Source organism: Barbus barbus, assembly GCF_936440315.1.
Source record: "Barbus barbus genome assembly, chromosome: 14".
Lineage (NCBI taxonomy): Eukaryota > Metazoa > Chordata > Actinopteri > Cypriniformes > Cyprinidae > Barbus > Barbus barbus.
Window position 1 is genome coordinate 20,382,650 of NC_136742.1, and position 17,551 is coordinate 20,400,200.

At 37.3% G+C, this 17,551-nt stretch overlaps 1 protein-coding gene across 2 annotated transcripts in view; it reads left to right on the forward strand.

Moving 5' to 3' along the window:
• LOC306879890 (otoferlin) overlaps positions 1-17,358 on the forward strand; it is a gene marked incomplete at its 3' end in the record, with an annotated part of 59,174 nt that extends 41,816 nt beyond the window's left edge. Inside the window, exons 18-47 of one of the 2 annotated variants that reach the window (XM_079433119.1) lie at positions 99-219; positions 358-458; positions 555-645; positions 738-854; positions 937-1,089; positions 1,208-1,397; positions 1,510-1,634; positions 2,310-2,444; positions 3,219-3,380; positions 3,627-3,698; positions 4,382-4,501; positions 4,628-4,789; positions 4,869-5,031; positions 6,026-6,096; positions 6,291-6,320; positions 6,438-6,572; positions 6,667-6,742; positions 7,139-7,278; positions 7,487-7,624; positions 7,707-7,844; positions 7,921-8,048; positions 8,133-8,303; positions 8,638-8,798; positions 8,881-9,023; positions 9,260-9,348; positions 10,425-10,523; positions 12,212-12,453; positions 12,607-12,785; positions 12,963-13,063; positions 16,441-17,358. In XM_079433119.1, the coding sequence (XP_079289245.1) occupies positions 99-219; positions 358-458; positions 555-645; positions 738-854; positions 937-1,089; positions 1,208-1,397; positions 1,510-1,634; positions 2,310-2,444; positions 3,219-3,380; positions 3,627-3,698; positions 4,382-4,501; positions 4,628-4,789; positions 4,869-5,031; positions 6,026-6,096; positions 6,291-6,320; positions 6,438-6,572; positions 6,667-6,742; positions 7,139-7,278; positions 7,487-7,624; positions 7,707-7,844; positions 7,921-8,048; positions 8,133-8,303; positions 8,638-8,798; positions 8,881-9,023; positions 9,260-9,348; positions 10,425-10,523; positions 12,212-12,453; positions 12,607-12,785; positions 12,963-13,063; positions 16,441-16,627 (3,940 nt within the window). Of the gene's footprint in view, positions 1-98; positions 220-357; positions 459-554; positions 646-737; positions 855-936; positions 1,090-1,207; positions 1,398-1,509; positions 1,635-2,309; positions 2,445-3,218; positions 3,381-3,626; positions 3,699-4,381; positions 4,502-4,627; positions 4,790-4,868; positions 5,032-6,025; positions 6,097-6,290; positions 6,321-6,437; positions 6,573-6,666; positions 6,743-7,138; positions 7,279-7,486; positions 7,625-7,706; positions 7,845-7,920; positions 8,049-8,132; positions 8,304-8,637; positions 8,799-8,880; positions 9,024-9,259; positions 9,349-10,424; positions 10,524-12,211; positions 12,454-12,606; positions 12,786-12,962; positions 13,064-14,235; positions 14,417-16,440 lie in introns of those variants that run through there. The other variant, XM_079433120.1, reaches the window with a different exon arrangement.
• Between the last annotated feature and the right edge of the window lie 193 nt (positions 17,359-17,551).

A 17,551-nucleotide genomic window follows, 5' to 3' on the forward strand; every position in this document is an offset into this window, starting at 1 on the left:
CTCATGGGCAACTTGCATTTAAACAAAAAAAAATAGATAACAGCTACTGTTGAGCTCTGCATCAAGGAACTGAAATATCCATTTTGCTCCATTTACAGAAATTACTTCCACTTGCCTTACTTTGAAAAGAAACCCTGCATTTACATCAAGAGCTGGTGGCAAGACCAGAGGAGACGGCTCTACAACTCCAATATAATGGACAAGATTGCAGATAAACTGGTCAGGCTCCAACTTAAATTGCTATCTGACTGTTAAAATGTCAATCTCCTCCTTCGAAGCAGTTCATTTAGGGTTATTTTTGTAAAATAGGACATTATTATACTGTTTAAGCATGTGCATGTCTGTCTTTGTAAACAGGAGGAAGGTCTGAATGATGTTCAAGAAATCATAAAAACAGAGAAGGCATATCCAGAACGCAGACTTAGAGGTGTTTTAGAGGAGCTTAGCACAAGTTGCAGGTGAGAGAATGTTAAAGATCATCTAAACAATCAAAGTTAAAGTGTATACAGCACAAAATCACAATCGGCAATCTTTTTTCTCTGTTCTCTTTTAAGCCGATTTGTTACACTGGCAAACAAAGATCAGAATCTATCCGGAAGAACCAAGCTGGACAAAGAGAGACTAAAGTCCTGCATGAGAGAGTTGGTATGCCTACACACCCTATATGGTCTCAGCTTGGACATTAAGAACTGCTGATGGGTTATTAAATGTAATTTGCTTGGTTATATTGTTCATAGGAGAGTATGGCTCAGCAGGCAAAGACTATCCGCTCACAGGTGAAGAGAAACACGGTTCGAGACAAACTCAAGCTAGTGTTCAATTTCCTTCACAGGCTTCGTTTCCTGGCAGATGAGGTAAAAGAAATCACATCCCCTTACTACTCCATTCACATTGAGCAACTCAGACTTAATGTTTTCCTGTTTGTTTTCCTGTAAGCCCCAGCACAGCATCCCTGATGTGTTCATATGGATGATTAGCAACAACAAACGCATAGCGTACGCCCGCATTCCCTCCAAAGACATCCTGTACTCAATTGTTGACGAAGAGATGGGAAAAGACTGTGGGAAAGTTAAAGCTGTTTTTCTCAGGGTAGCTCCCCATTTTCATGTCTTTCTTCCTCTGAATAAACATGCTAGTTAGAAGGAATTAAATTAGGTTGGATATTATTGATGTAAACATTCTGCATTGGTGCTCGTGTTCATTATAGCTGCCTGGAAAGAAAGGCTTTGGACCTGCTGGCTGGACAGTTCAGGCTAAACTGGAGATTTATTTGTGGCTGGGGTTGAACAAACAGAGGAAAGACTTCTTGAGCGGCCTCCCTAGCGGCTTTGAAGAAAACAAGGCTACGAAGGGAACAGGCATACAAGCTGTTCCTCCCATCAGCCTGGTTTATAACAGTAAGATTATAAAAATATGATCTAATGTTGTTGTTGTTTATTTTTGCTTTTGTTTGCATGTATGTTATAACATGTACAGTATGTGATAAGTGACCCACAACTTGTTCTGTAGTGAAGCAGGTGTTTCAGCTGAGGGCCCACATGTATCAGGCTCGCAGTCTGTTTGCTGCTGACAGTAGTGGTCTGTCTGACCCTTTTGCAAGGGTTTTCTTCTCCACCCACAGCCAGGTGACCGAGGTGAGTGTGTGTTGGAGTCTTTGGTTATGAGTGTGCATTTCAGAGTCTGCAGAAGTACAGGATTTTTCTGTTTGGCTATCTCTGCTGTCTGTGAACAAATACAGTGGGTGCTGTTTTTGTATATAGTTGATTCTAAGTTAGAGGCACTTTTTTAAAGGAATACTTCACCCAAAAATTTTAATTGGATGGAATTAGATTAGTTTCTTTCTTCATCGGAACAGATTTGGAGAAATTTAGCATTACATCACTCGCTCACCAATGGATCCTCTGGAATAAACGGGGTCTGTCAGAATAAGAGTCCAAACAGCTGATTAAAAACATCATAATAATCCACAAGTAATCACACAAGTAAATTTTTGCAGTGATGCTAATTGCAATTACTGCAATTGTCTGTTATAATTGTATTTATTTATTTATTTATTTATGCATTGTACACATGAATACAAAATTAATTAAAAATGTTGATGTTCTTAATTAAACATATTTAAGAGCCATTTACCTGAAAAACTGAATACACTCTTTAAAAATGAGGAAAACAATTGAAGAGACGCATTAAAAATAGAGTCTGACCTATTTTTAGAATTACTATTAGAATTATTGTTATTTTTGGTTAAAGGACAGAAAGGTTCTCGTAATTGATGAATCATCCATGAACATTTTTGTATGATATTTCAGGTCCTCAGTGAGACTCTTTGTCCTACATGGGATCAGTTGCTTGTGTTTGATAATGTTGAACTTTACGGTGAGGCTGGGGAACTCCGTGATGATCCACCAATCATTGTTATTGAACTGTATGACCAAGACACTGTGGTAAGTTTTTATTGCACAACCCAAGTCTTATACCAAGTCTTATAAATATACAAAATTAAATGTCATTGTTTGCTAGTTCAATGCACAGTTCTGTTGACATTATCCCTTCCATGTATGAGTCATATTAAGAGTGTGTGAAAATGTGCCCTATTGTCCTGACTTGATGTTTCTTCCTGTTTAAAATCTTCTGGTCCTGGCCTTTTGTTGGACGACATTTTGGCTAAGTAGAGTGTGAACACTTATTTCAACACTGCTGCCAATCTGTGTTTGTATAGCTGAATTCAACAAGGCATGCAAGAAGTGGGATTGCTTGGGACTCTGTCTCAATAACAAGATTAGATCATTTCCCTTACTTTCTCAGTGATAAAAACCTGTTTCGTGAAGTGATAAACTGCCTCTTGCATTCCCTTGGTTGTGACAGTTCAGAGGGTTTACAATTGGATGTTTCTTTGTAGTTGTAGTCTCTACAGTAGTTTGTAGTAATCGTTGGTGTGGTTTATTTCATTGAAAGCTGAGGGACAAAGTCAGATGTAGCATTAATGATCCTTTTTAATAATTAGAGAGTGACTGAGCACAGATGAAGAAACCAAACTCAAGTAGACTTGGACTTTTGTGGTTGTTCATAATTGACAACCAAAGCTTGATTTTCAGATCTTAAAGCCCCAGCAATACAGTAGCCATGATGTGCAAGTGGTTTTACAAGGAATGTGGCTACACTGACCCCTGGTGTTCAGAGGCAAAACTGCAACTGGTGTTTTTTTGTGTGGCATCCAGGGGAAAGCTGAGTTCATTGGGCGAACATTTGCAAAGCCACTAACTAAGATGGTTGATGAACACTACGGACCCCCGCGGTTTCCCCCCCAGCTGGAGTACTATCAGATCTACAGAGGAAACTGTGCTGCAGGAGATCTGCTGGCTGCTTTTGAACTACTGCAGGTAACGTTACAGGCGGTACACAGTGGCTGTGATCAACTTGTAAATACTTCAATCTTGAGTGTACTCAGTCAATGCTTGGCTTATCTATTCATAAATGTTGCTTGAATAGCACAGATGCAGGTCGCTCTTTCTCTATTCCTTCCGCTTGTATTTGATTCTTGATCCTTTTGTGTGATTTCTCATTTCATTTTTCCATAATCCTCTGTCCCATCTTTCTGCTGTACTCTTCCATGGCAATTTTAACAGATTCCTTATGATGATGAGGAGATCAGGAGGGCTCTTATTGCTGTCCATGACTTTGCTGTACCTCAGATCAAGGTGCAATAAACAAAATAACATTGTCCCCTCTTTAATTCTACTTCGTTTTCCATTCTTGTGTAAGTGTCTCCATCCTCTTGCTTTTGCTGTGCTTTGGCTTTTTTCCTGTTTTATAAAACATGGTAGAGGTTTGAAATTAAAATGAGTACTTTTATTAGTATTATTACAGTCACTAATTACTTCAGCCTTTCAGCAGTTAAAGGGTTAGTTCACCCCAAAATGAAAAACTCACCCTCATGTCATTCCAAACCCATAAGACCTCTGTTCATCTTCGGAAACACAAATTATGGTATTTCTTATTAAATCGGAAAGCTCACATGCGTTGTGGTACTCTCAAAATTGTCGGAAGACGTTTGTTGTTTTTTTTTGTTTTCTTTGTGCACAAAAAGTATTCTCGTAGCTTCGCAAAATTGAAGTTGAGCCACTGATGCCACATGGACTGTTTTACCGATGTCCTTACTACGTTTCTGGGTCTAAGAACATTTCAGTTGCGTTGCTATCTATGCAGGGTCAGAGAGCTCTCAGATTCCATCAAAAATATCTTAATTATGAAGATGAACGAATGTCTTACTGGTTTGGAACGACATGAGGGTGAGTAATTAATGACAGAATTTTCATCTTTGGGTGAGCTATCCCTTTAATGAGTTATATATTTTCATTTTCAAATATCTGTTTATCTACAGATTGGTCCAGCAGGGCGAGCAGCACTTCCTCCAATTGATGGCCCGACTGATTCTGACCGTGGACCCATTCTGCCTGTTCCACTGGGCATACGACCAGTTCTCAGCAGATATCGTATAGAGGTGAAAACACCATCGCAAAAAGCCACAACCACAATTTGATTGTTAACAATTGCATTTACTACATCTGGAGCTCATATTATTTTTTGTATCATAATTTTTGAGCTCATGGTCTTTATTTCTCTTCAGGTCCTGTTCTGGGGTCTGAGGGACCTTAAAAGAATCAACCTGGCCCAGGTGGACAGGCCTCGTGTGGACTTCGAGTGTGCAGGGAAAGGAGTTCAGTCAGCCCTCATTCAGAACTACAAGAAGAATCCAAACTTCAGCACATTAGTGAAGTGGTTTGAAGTGGTGAGTGAAATATATGTAACAAAAAACCTCCACTTCATTTCTGATTTAAAAAGTTAACTTGAGTAATCTCGTGCTGCAGGATCTGCCAGAAAATGAGCTTCTTCATCCACCACTAAATATTCGGGTGGTGGACTGCAGGGCATTCGGACGCTACACGTTGGTGGGGTCTCATGCCGTGACCAGCCTTCGCAAGTTCATCTACAGCCCCCCAGACAAGACTGCTAACAACTGGGCTCACACCGGTACCTGCCATATACGAATATACTCACTGTGAATCTGTAATAATTAAATGACATATTAGAATTTTAACTTTTCTATTGATCTAGTAATTATTATCTGTACAAAAATATGTATTTGCTGAATTTCAATTATAGTTAAATCCCACCATACAAATATCACAAATATCTTTACATTTGTTAAACATCCCATCTGCATTTATTCATAAATACCTTGCACATATAATGTAAAATCAGGCAAGTTTCGCTTGTTATTGGATAAACTCTTATGCCACAATATGTGAGTAACAGCCCATTGTCATCTGGGTCAGGTACCAAACTTTGCAAGATGATGATATTGAACCACAATATGTGTTTGTTTGTTTTTACCATATATTGCACAATCCTATTTATACATCAAGCAATTAAATTATAATTACTTACACTACTGTTTAAAGGTTTGGAGTAGGTACAATTTTTAGTTTGTTGTTTTTTAAAGAAATTTATTCAGCAAGGACACATTTAATCGATAAAAGGTGACAATAGTTACATTTATATTGTTACAAAAGAAAGCTATTTCGAATACATTTTAAAATATTAAAATAGGAATATTTCACAATAGGATTGTTTCTACTCTACTCTACCCTACTATTTTTGAGGAAACAAATTCAGATAAATTGGGAGAGACTTTCAAAAACATTTAAAAAGTCTTACCAACCCCAACCTATTTAAACGGTAGTGTATATAAGAAAACTTGCATTATATTGCTTTTATTTTAAATTCTTGGTATAGACTACATCTTTTTTCCAGCTTTTCTGACTTTTCATTCCTTTTCTCTATTCCTTCTTCCTCTGATCTCTTCACGGTCTTATCCTTTCTGTCCTGGTGCTGGTCTTGGGTCATTGATTGCTAAATCATATGACCCTGCCCACACCAGCTAGACTGGCCAATGGCTACATGGCTCTCACGAATGGGACATCTCATTCCCGACCCCACTCCCGTCCTATTTCTCATCCCTCAGGTGATATTGAGGTCAATATGGACACTGAACCCAACATTAAGAAGATGGACACAGTTGTCAAGATTGATGCTGTGAGTAGAGATGCAATGCTGTGAGAACACGCTGTTATGGTTAGGAATACTGCTCTGCTTGGTGTGCTTTTGTGTTTCAGTGTTTTAAGGTTAGTGCACCAACATCATATGATGTGTATGCTAGTACGCTATTGTAAAATCTGCTGTGGATGTTGTTTGTATTTGATGTATGTTTGTGTGGCCCTGTCTTGTAGACCACCGATGCTGTTGTTAAAGTTGACTTGGTAAGCCTTGGTTTGGTTCAGACAGATGTAAATGTTTTGATTTGATTCATATTCATTTGGATTAACATTACAAATGTTACCACATTACATTTCAAATAAAATCCTTTGTACTCACAGAATGAGGATGAGAAGGAGAAAGATAAAAAGAAAAAGAAGAAAAAGAAGGGAGAAGAAGTGGATGAGGAGGAGCCGGATGAGAGCATGTTGGACTGGTGGTCCAAATACTTTGCCTCAATAGAGACTATGATGGAGGTGGGAGGGCCTTTAAGCATTTTTTTATCCTTTACGTTTGATATATAGTTTCATATTGTAATGTTTTACTGCATTATACTTAATGTGAATGCAGAATCTCAGAGCCCAGGAAGCCGCTTTGGCAGAGGCAGAGGAAAGAGAAGATTTGGAGATAGCAGCAGAGAGTGCAGGTAACCACAGAGTTTAACATGGATTTGGATTTACTAACGTTCTGGTTAGAAACGTGTTCGGATCAGCACTGTCATCCCAAATCCATTTCCATTGTAGTCATCATGACATGAACGCATTAGTATTTTTTTATGCCATGAACGTTGGCCACAAACATTTAGAAATTAACTAATTTTCCCCCATATTCTTTTAATTAAATTGAATTTTAATGTGTTTGTTCCTTCATACTTTAAGGGGATCTAGTATATAGTCTGTATGTCTTTTGGGACTTTAAAATAACTCTCATGGCTTGAAGCATCATCCTTCAGTACAAACATCCATTCAGACTGGTACTGTAGGTGTTGTGCTCACACATTTCTCATTTCCATCCGTACCTACCCATTCACCCCTAACCTCAGAGATCAAAGCTGAGGATTTTCCTATGAAAGGCACCAAACCCAAGGAGAAGAACAAAGACAAGAAGAGCTCCAAGGACAAAAAGAAGAACCATGATGGTACAGAAAAACGACCCCCAAAACCAAAAGTTGATGAACTCATGGTTAGTTCTTCTTCTTGAAAATGTTAGCCCACAGTGGCTGTGTTTTTCATTTTTGCTGTATTATAAACATTCATTTAAAAGTTACTGTTCAAAAGTTTCAAATATTCAAAGACTTCCTGACCACAAAATTTTGAACATACATTAGCTAAACTGTGATCTGTAGCAGTTTATCCTTATTTTAGTGTAAATATAAACACCTTTATCTTAGGTGTACAATAAAGAGCTGGAGAGTGAGTTTAGCAACTTTGAGGACTGGCTCCACACCTTCAATCTGTTTAGAGGAAAGGCTGGAGATGATATTGACCACAATGTGGTTGATGATGACAGGATTGTGGGCAGATTCAAGGTAAGAATATATAATGTATAAATCAGGCTTCAGTGTGAAAGTATGAACATCTTTGATTTGAATCTGTGTCCTTATGAACCAGGGATCCCTCTGTATGTATAAACTTCCACTGTCTGAGGAGATCACCAGGGAGGCAGGATTTGACCCAAACATGGGCATGTTCCAAAGTATTCCTCACAATGACCCTATCAATGTTCTCATAAGGATTTATATCATTAGGGTGAGTGAATTCAAATTTGAATAGTAAGTGTTATTCATACTGCACTGTCTCTAAAGTAACATGATTCCCTTCTCAGGCCACAGACCTGCATCCTGCTGATATAAATGGTAAAGCAGACCCTTATATTGTCATTCGATTGGGAAAGTCAGAGATTCGGGACAAGGAGAACTACATATCCAAGCAACTAAATCCTGTCTTTGGAAAGTGAGTAGGCTATACTATTGTAAACCGACCAAACCGATAAATCGGTTGAAGTTCAAACACTCTCCTCTCTTTCCTGTCCTTAAGGTCGTTCAACATAGAGGCTACATTCCCAATGGAGTCCATGTTGACGGTTGCAGTATATGACTGGGATTTGGTTGGAACTGATGACCTGATTGGTGAGACTAAGATCGATTTGGAGAACCGATACTACAGCAAACACAGAGCCACATGTGGCATTGCATCCAACTACTCTGTGTGAGTACTTTCTTTCTTGTACTTTCTATAAGTTATCAACGCATTGAGCATGAACCTCTCAAATCTTTATAGAACAACTTGTTAAAGTATTTTATTTATGGGGATGTCAATCAATACATTAATTTTGCATGATGTAACTATTCATAAGTTGAATCACAATTAATTGCATATATCAACATTTAAAAATGTGATGATAATAATAGAGTAGCCTTATCCAGCGTAATTACTCAGCTGAGTTTCTTGATCTGTCCAAGGCAGAAATCAAGTCTTTATAATAAATGTGGTAAACTGACAGTCCTATTTTTTTTTTGTGTTTCACAATGAAACCATCCAGCCATGGTTACAATGCATGGCGTGACCCTCAGAAGCCAGCTCAGATCCTTGCTAAATTGTGCAAAGAAGGTAAATTGGATGGACCCCACTATGGACCTGGTGGGAAGGTCAAAGTTGCAAACCGCATCTTTCTTGGGCCAACAGAAATTGAGGATGAGAGTGGTGAGACATTTACAGCGCTTATACAGAACTTGTGTTTTCTCTGATCATATATGAAAAGATGTCAATGTTGTTTGACTTACAGGTCTGAAGAAGCAGACAGAAGAACACTTGGCTCTTACGGTTCTTAGGCATTGGGAGGAGATCCCACGTGTTGGTTGCAAACTCATCCCTGAGCATGTGGAGACCAGACCGCTCCTCAACCCAGACAAGCCAGGCATAGAGCAGGTATGTAAGAGTCTGCAACAAAATACCACTTTGATTACTAAGGAAGGACATACTCCAAAGTTCACCAAGTGACCTTGATGAATTTTCCATCATTGATAACACAGTTCACAGCAAGAATAAACAACTGCATCAACTTTAGCAGATGCAGTTAATTTATGTGTGTTAAATGAGGAAACATAAATGAACATTGTAAAATAAAAAATGTAATGTAACTATAAGTTCCTCAAATCTCACAGGGAAGGATTGAAATGTGGGTGGACATGTTTCCTATGGATGTACCAGCACCAGGACCAGCCATTGACATATCACCACGCAAACCAAAGAGGTAGATGATTCTGTTCAGTGTCTTGACTGTTGTTGCTTTTCCTTAATTTGTTGCAGTTAAGGTATTAATGTTTCATTTGTACATAGTGTTGCCTTAATGTTTTCATGTTTTCCTTAAAGTCTCTAGGTACATGGAACAAAATGTCATTTAGATATGTGCATCAGTGAGTGCAGCCTTGAAGAGTATTAGACAAAAAATAGGAAGCATTAATAATCAGTCATGCTGAGGTCACATACTCACTCTTAGATCATTACACCCTTAAGCAAGGAACAGATTGCTTTGTTTTCTGGACTGCTTCTGCAATTAATATTCTTTGTATGACTTAAAAGCTTTGGATGAAGAACTGGCTGTGAATGGTGAATTGCCAAACTACAGAATGTCTTTTTATCTCACTTAATTTTTATAATTGTTTACTATAATGATTTTAACTGTGTTTACAGTAACTACAGTGATGCTACTGTGATTAAGCTACAGTTTAGATACAAACAACTAAAAGCACAGATGACAAATTCTTTCACCAAAAGTTGATAACTTTTATTTTCCTCCTTGTTCTTTTTCTTCTCATACTTACTCTGCCAGCTTCACGCCTCTCATCTGCTCTTATTTTTTCATGTTAATCATCTAAAGAATCTGCCAGTTTTTAATAAGACATGTACTGTGAAACTGTCCTACTTTAGTCTGAGATATTCATTTGCTGCAAAAAGTCAAACGGTGCAGTTGCACCTTATTGACATAAATATAAAAAGCTATTTGCATAGTTTGCACTTATTCAATTCTAAAAAGGTAAAGTCATTTCAGAGGAAGAGCAGACTATTATTTTTAAATTAAAGACTACAAAGACAAGTTAAAGACTAATTTGAATCAATTACAAGAACAGGAACACGCATTGAGAAAGTAAAATAGATAGATGTCATGTTAATAGTCTTAAATAATATTTTTATAATAATAAAATTTCATAGTCTTAAATAAAATAACCTGCTAATGTAGTTTAGATATTACCACATGAGGCACAGTTTTTGGTTAAAACACTTTTTACAGTGGTAGATGATGATGATCCCATTTTTTTCATCTCCCAGATATGAGCTCAGGGTGGTAATATGGAATACTGACGAGGTAATTCTGGAAGATGATGATTACTTCACAGGGGAAAAGTCCAGTGACATTTTTGTGAGGGGGTAGGTATGGGCAGGTGTGTGAAAAGTGTGTGGTTTAATCGGTTACCTTTGTTTGTTTGTTTCTGTTTCCTTTTGTTGTTCGTCTGTGTTGTTGCGTTTGGTGTTATTTTGTCTATCCCTCCTCCCTGCCCCCCGTGTCATTGCTGTGCTGTTATCTAGCTTTGAGCTTCGTGTTATTATTTGGAACACTGATGACGTAGTTCTAGAGGACGATGCTTTCATGACAGGAGAGAAGATGTCTGACATCTATGTCAGGGGGTAAAGACAATACGATCGCATGGCTTGAATGCTCTGCTCACCGCCTGCAGAAATCTGCACCTGCCCCTTCCATTCACAACTAATAAACAAATACCACCCTCCATACAGATTCAAGTTAAACGGGACCATATCATTCAAAAAGAAGCTGCTTTCTAGTTATCACCTCTAAATTCTTTGTATAATATTATTTCAAATTAATTAAATTGGCTGTAAAGTTGAATTCCTCGTAAATATACAATATCTGGTATGGTCTTGGTTTATAGAGCCATTTTTGTTTAGTTTGTCTTGGGGACTGAGATGTCTTCATCAAATACTGCATGAAAGCATAAGATATGTCTGTTTGCATGCCAAAAACAACTTTTGTAATCTGACTGTGACATACAAATAACAAGATGTTGCTTAAGGATCTGTCTCGAGAATTTAATCGGTCTATTTTGAAAAGTATTGGATCCACATAGTTGGCTATTAATGGTTCAAATAAATACATAATACAGTAGCTCTATATGATGTAATGCTGTTGGGACAGGCTATTCTTTCAAACTGGTAAGCTCTGCAGATTCACGCCTCACAACTTAAAGAAATAGTTCACACAAATATTAAAATTAGCTTAAAATGTACTTACCATCAGGTCATCCAAGATATACATTTTCATCCAAGATTTATTTTCTTCATCAGAATAGATTTAGAGAAATTTAGCATTATTTCACCTGATCACTAAAGGATCCTCTGCAGTAAATGGGTGCCATAAGAATGAGAGTCCATTCACAAGTAATCCACATAACTCCAGTCCATCAGTTAACATCTTCTGAAGTGAAAATCTGTGTGTTTGTAAGACGCAAATAAAATGCTTGGAAGACCTGTTTTCAGATTACAAAAGTATATGCATTTTCAGCAAAAAAGTTTTTGGGTGAACTAGTCCTTTAAGTTCAGAAAATTGACTAGATGTCAGGTCAGACATCCCTTTTTCTTTTTTTCTTTTCAGAGAGTGCATCTGTGATTTATATGCACTCTTTCAAATGATGTTATCAAAATGTAACAAGCACATAACTCTGTCATCAATTAACCATCTACATATTCTTTGAGCTTTATTCTACAAATATAATAATTTGGACCTCATTCAAATGTTTAATAACACCTACTGTAACTGCAATGACCATGGGGTAGAATTTGGATTATTTCATTTTTCCCCGTTTTCTGATGCAGTATTGGAGTAGATATGTATAAATACTATTTTATGCATGTTGTCTGTTCAGTATTTTTGAGCATACATTTCACACATTATACAAGTATATAAATGCACTCTTTGTTCAGAACATTTGTGCATGTTTTGTCATGCGACTATCACAAGAAATCACTGATGCTTGTATATTTTTTGTATGAATATTAAAATCGTGTTGCTTTTAACAATTGAAAATCATCTCCCTGCTCAGCTGGCTAAAAGGACAGCAGGAGGATAAACAGGACACAGACGTGCATTATCACTCTCTAACTGGGGAAGGAAACTTCAACTGGCGCTTTGTCTTCCCTTTTGACTATCTCATGGCTGAGGAGAAGATAGTCATCTCTAAGAAGGAATCCATGTTTTCCTGGGATGAGACAGAGTACAAGATTCCTGCTCGACTCACCCTTCAAGTATGGGATGCTGATCATTTCTCCGCAGATGACTTCCTGGGTATGTTCACAATTCAGAAAGAAAAAATGACTAATTATTAGATATTTATGACTTTCTGTATTCAAGTCATGTAATCAAGATAATTTTGGCTTTGAAGAACAAACACATTTTTGTAATGAATGCTCAGTTTAAAGTTAATGTGTTTAATCGCAGGTGCAATTGAGCTGGACTTGAATAAGTTTCCTCGTGGGGCAAAAACAGCTAAGCAGTGCTCTCTCGACATGGTTCTCAAAGAGCATGAGCTGCCAACCATCTCCATCTTTAAACAGAAAAGAGTGAAGGGCTGGTGGCCATTTGTGGCCCGCGATGAGAATGATGAATTTGAGCTCACAGTGAGTAAATCTAATAGATAGAATAAATGAAAAATACTAAAACAGGCATTTCATTACCAGATACAATTATTACCCAAATGTTATTTTACATTTGCTTGATAATTTGCCAGCATGTGGTGTATTGAAATGATTGCATAAGATTACCTCATTAACATTCTAACCATGTCGTGCTTGCAGGGGAAAGTGGAGGCAGAGCTCCATCTATTGACAGTGGAGGAGGCAGAGAAAAATCCAGTCGGCCTTGGGCGGAATGAACCTGAGCCACTTGAGAAACCAAAGTAAGACATAAAGCCGCTCACGTACATACACATTTACTTCCACTCACATGTGAGTAATGATGTAGTTTTAGTGTGTGAATAAATATGCAATATTTCATGTACTGCAGAGTAGACTATGAAAGCCTGTTTCTGCCTTGAGAGTAAAAAATAAAAAGGTAATTGTGAGATTGTGAAAACATAAGAAATAAAGTTGCATGCCAGGTACATTACCATTCAATTGTTTGGGGTCAGTAAGTTTTTTTATTTTTTTTAGTTTTTTTAGTTTTTCATGTTTTTGAAAGTCTCTTATGCTCACTGAGGTTATGTTAATTTAATCCAAAATACAGTAAAAACAGTAATGTTGTGAAATAATATTACAATTTAAAATAACAGTTTTCTATTTTAACATATTTTAAAATGTCATTTTTTCCTGTGATGCAAAGCTGAATTTTCAGCAGTCATTACTCCAGTCTTCAGTGTCACATGATCCTTTAGAAATCATTCCAATATGCTGATTTGGCGCTAACCACCCCCCCATTTTTTTATTATCAATGTTGAAAACCATTTATGTTAAATCTGTGATACATTTTTAGGATTGTTTGAATAAAAGCTCAAAACAATAGCAGTTCTTTGAAACAGAAATATTTTGAAACATTATACATGTCTTTACTGTCGCTTTTTATTAATTTAATGAATCCTCACTGAATTAAATTATTAATTTCTTGAAAAAGGTTTAGTGACCCCATGGCAGTGTATAAATTTACAATGTTTATTAAGTAACGTTGTGAGATATAAAGTTGCAATAATGAAGAAAAAAATTCACAATTACCCTTTTCTTTTTACTTTGAGGCAGAAACGGGCTTCCATAGTAGCCAGCATGCATGGAGTATTTCGGGTACAGTCTAACTGATGAGGATGTGCTAATTATACAGCTATAGAAAGGAGACATAAAGAGTCCCATATAAATACTGTAGATAATTACAGGTATGGCACAAACACTGACACATGAAGTGGGCTTAAGTCAGAAGCGTTCTCTCCAGTGAGAATGCCCCTCTGAAACTGTTAACTTCCCTTTCTAATACTCTCACTCTCCTTTTTCACATCCTTCCTTCCTTGTGTGACTGCCCTTTCCTCCACCTACCCTTTCCTGTTCATTTCCTTCATTCCAACCCCCATTCTTGTTTTGGAAAAAGTCGTCCAGACACCAGTCTAATGTGGTTCATGAACCCTCTGAAGTCCATACGATACTTCATTTGGCACAACTACCGCTGGCTGATCCTGAAGGCTCTGGCCCTGCTGCTCCTCCTCCTCCTCGTTGGGCTCTTCCTCTACTCTATTCCCGGATACCTGGTCAAGAAACTCCTAGGGGCGTGAGGGCTGAGGGGAGATGGGAAGACCACTGGTAGCCCACTCTCACTGCCTCTGTTTTCTCTGCTTTCCGTCTCTCTCTGAGCCATTCACAGTGTATTTCTCTCTTTTTGTTACTCGTACCGTATTTAAAGGCCTACAACGTGGACCAGAGGGATTGTGGGTGATTAAGTGTTTTCCATTTTGTCATTCCTCTATCATCTCATTTCTTTCTCACAGCATATCTGTGTGTTATGTTGTACTTCAGGTCTTTGTGGTTGTCATTTGCCTCTGGTTGTCTGTTTGGGCAAAGATTTGAATTGGTTATGAATTTTATGAGATTTATAGTCTATTGCCTGCTATTGTGCTTTCTGAACTTACCTTTGTTGCCTGATGTGTCATTGTACTGCTCTGAGCACAATCCACTGCAAATTTCCAGTATCATGCACATACGCGGTAGTCCTTGGCGAACATTTTTACCAGCTCTGTGGGATAGTTCACACAAAAATGAAAAATGTTGTCATCATTTATTTACTCACCCTCATGTTGTTCCAAACTTGTATGACATTTTTATTCCTCTAATAACAAGTGCAACGGAAGTCAATAGGAATGTTGTTTTGACCCCACAGTCACACAGGTTTGAAAAGACTAACACATTTTCATGTTGAGTGAACTATTCCTTTAAATGGATGATATGCCTTTAAGAGATTTTACTACTTTGCAGTCATCTTACTAACCACTAACATTTGTATTACCTCTCTTCCTCCATCATCCATGGTTTCACTTTTCAACTCACCACCTCTCACCTGCAACTCCTTCACCGCCTCAATCACAGCCGGCCTGACACCACCTTCCTGTGGTTTTTGAGCCCACTGAAGGCCATCCGCTACCTGATATGCAACCGCTACAAATGGCTCATCATCAAGATCGTCTTGGCTCTGTTGCTGCTGATCATGGTGGGCCTGTTTCTCTACAGCATGCCAGGCTATCTGGTCAAGAAGCTGCTCGGGGCCTAAAGAGGGGTCAAAAAGGTTCATTTGAGAGATTCTGATTTGACCTTGGCCTCTGAAGTGGCCCTTTTCTAATATTAGGTTACAATTTGCAGCAGCACTTTTATTTTTAAACATCTTAAAGTTTACCGTCCCTCATAGTTGCACTCTAAGCATAGCGTATCAAATATCTTGACTCTTTCAGTATCAATTTGCATGTCTAACCCAAAAAAAGATCAATTAACTTATCTTTCTATTTGTAAATTTCAAGAATAATTGGTCATAGGGAGAAAAGGAAAGCAGGGAAGTGTCTATTTTTGGTACGAAATTGAGTAAACTGGATTGATTTCTAGTATTCGTTCAAATGTTGATATAAATGCATTGCTTCAGATTGTTGGATTGGATTTTGTTGTTATTGTCTACATGTGTATATGTCGCTGCTAGAAGCACAATAAGCATGCACGGTTGTCTAAAGAAGGATGACTTGTTCATCAGTAGCTACAACCTGAAAAATATTATGATAGGGTTGCAGGCCTCATATATACAGTATGTAATTTGATTATACTTTGCCTTGATGTTTGCACTTTCAGTCCATGACACAATTCTTCTGCACTCCAGTAACATAATGTAGTTTATCCTTTAGAGAAACACAGACACTAGTAGGGGAATGATGTTTCATTTGACTTTTCAAGCTTTAATAACACAATAGAATGCTATTTCTTATATTTCCTACTGTTGTTTTTGCTTGCTGTGTAGTGTACACTTACTTGGTATGTACTTGTTTGCTTGCTATTTAATGTTGCTCTATTTAATGAATGGTAAATTTGACCATGGACCTGTTTGCACTGATTTTGGCTTGTTTATATATATATATAAAAAAAAAGAGTATTTTTAATTATTGTTTACAAGTGTGCAATATGGATTTATTTATTTTTGTCAGTATGAAGACTTAATAAAATGAACTCATTGAAATAAAACACTGAACATGTTTATTGTTTCCATACTGTGGCTATGCATGTGTGTGAGAGATTTTAGAGTATAACCCTGTTCTCTTTCACACAGTCGTCCGACTACCAGCCTGTCGTGGTTGTTGAGTCCCATACGGGTGACCTGCATAATGTGTTGGCGGCAGTATAAGTTGGCAACAGTGGTGACTCTGCTCAGCATAACCGGACTGATCTTTTTGGGCCTCCTGTTCTTTTCTTTACCTTCAGTTTTCATCCAGAAGATCTTCAACATCTCTGGATAATTACCTGGTGCCAGCACAAAGCAGCTTATTGAAATGGATGGCATCACTTAGCATTGCTTATTAAATGCAATTTATTGCTAATTTAAGGCAAATATGACATCATCTGTCTGTTAAGAATATTAAGAATATTATTAAAAGGCTGTGTCTGGCACTTGACAAGAGACTCTTACCCATCAAAGGCTTTTTATGGGATGGCTGTTTCTTCAACTATGAGCTCTTTTGTCATTGGTTTAATTATTTTGTCCAATTACAATGTAACAGTGTCTATACCTGCATCACTGGAAAATTCTTGTCATTTATTTCTGAAAGTCCACCACATTTCAACCTAGGCACAGTATTGTGACAATATTCTGTGCTAAAACTGATTACATTTTAACAAAATGATCGACCTCATTGTTTTGCTAAAGCAAATTTCGTAGTTGACAATTTATGTACCACAAATAGTTATATAATAGCTATTTTTCATGCTATTTGCGTGTAATTTTACAAAATTACAGCTTGATTGGAAATGTCACGCAAAAAGAGACTTTTGACCTGGATTTTTAAATGTTCAATAAAAGCCTTAAAATGAGCTAGTTTTAATAAAACTATCCCAGAGACATTAAAGTGCCTAGTAGATGAACACTTTTATATATTTTTATACTTTGAGTAAGAATGTGTCAAGTAATTTCTTCACTATTATGTTATTTTTATAATATTGTGGCTGAAATTAAAATATTTCTTTAACCGTGCGACTTTGTTTCAATTTATTATTGCATGCATCTTAATTATATAAATAACAAGTATGCATATGCATTTGTCTTATATTAAAATGGATCACGTGGATGCCGGACAATGGAAAATTAAATTGCAACGTTATGTTATCACATCTATTACTTTTGTTACAGTGCATAATTACTTTAGTACCTTTTATAAAACAATTTT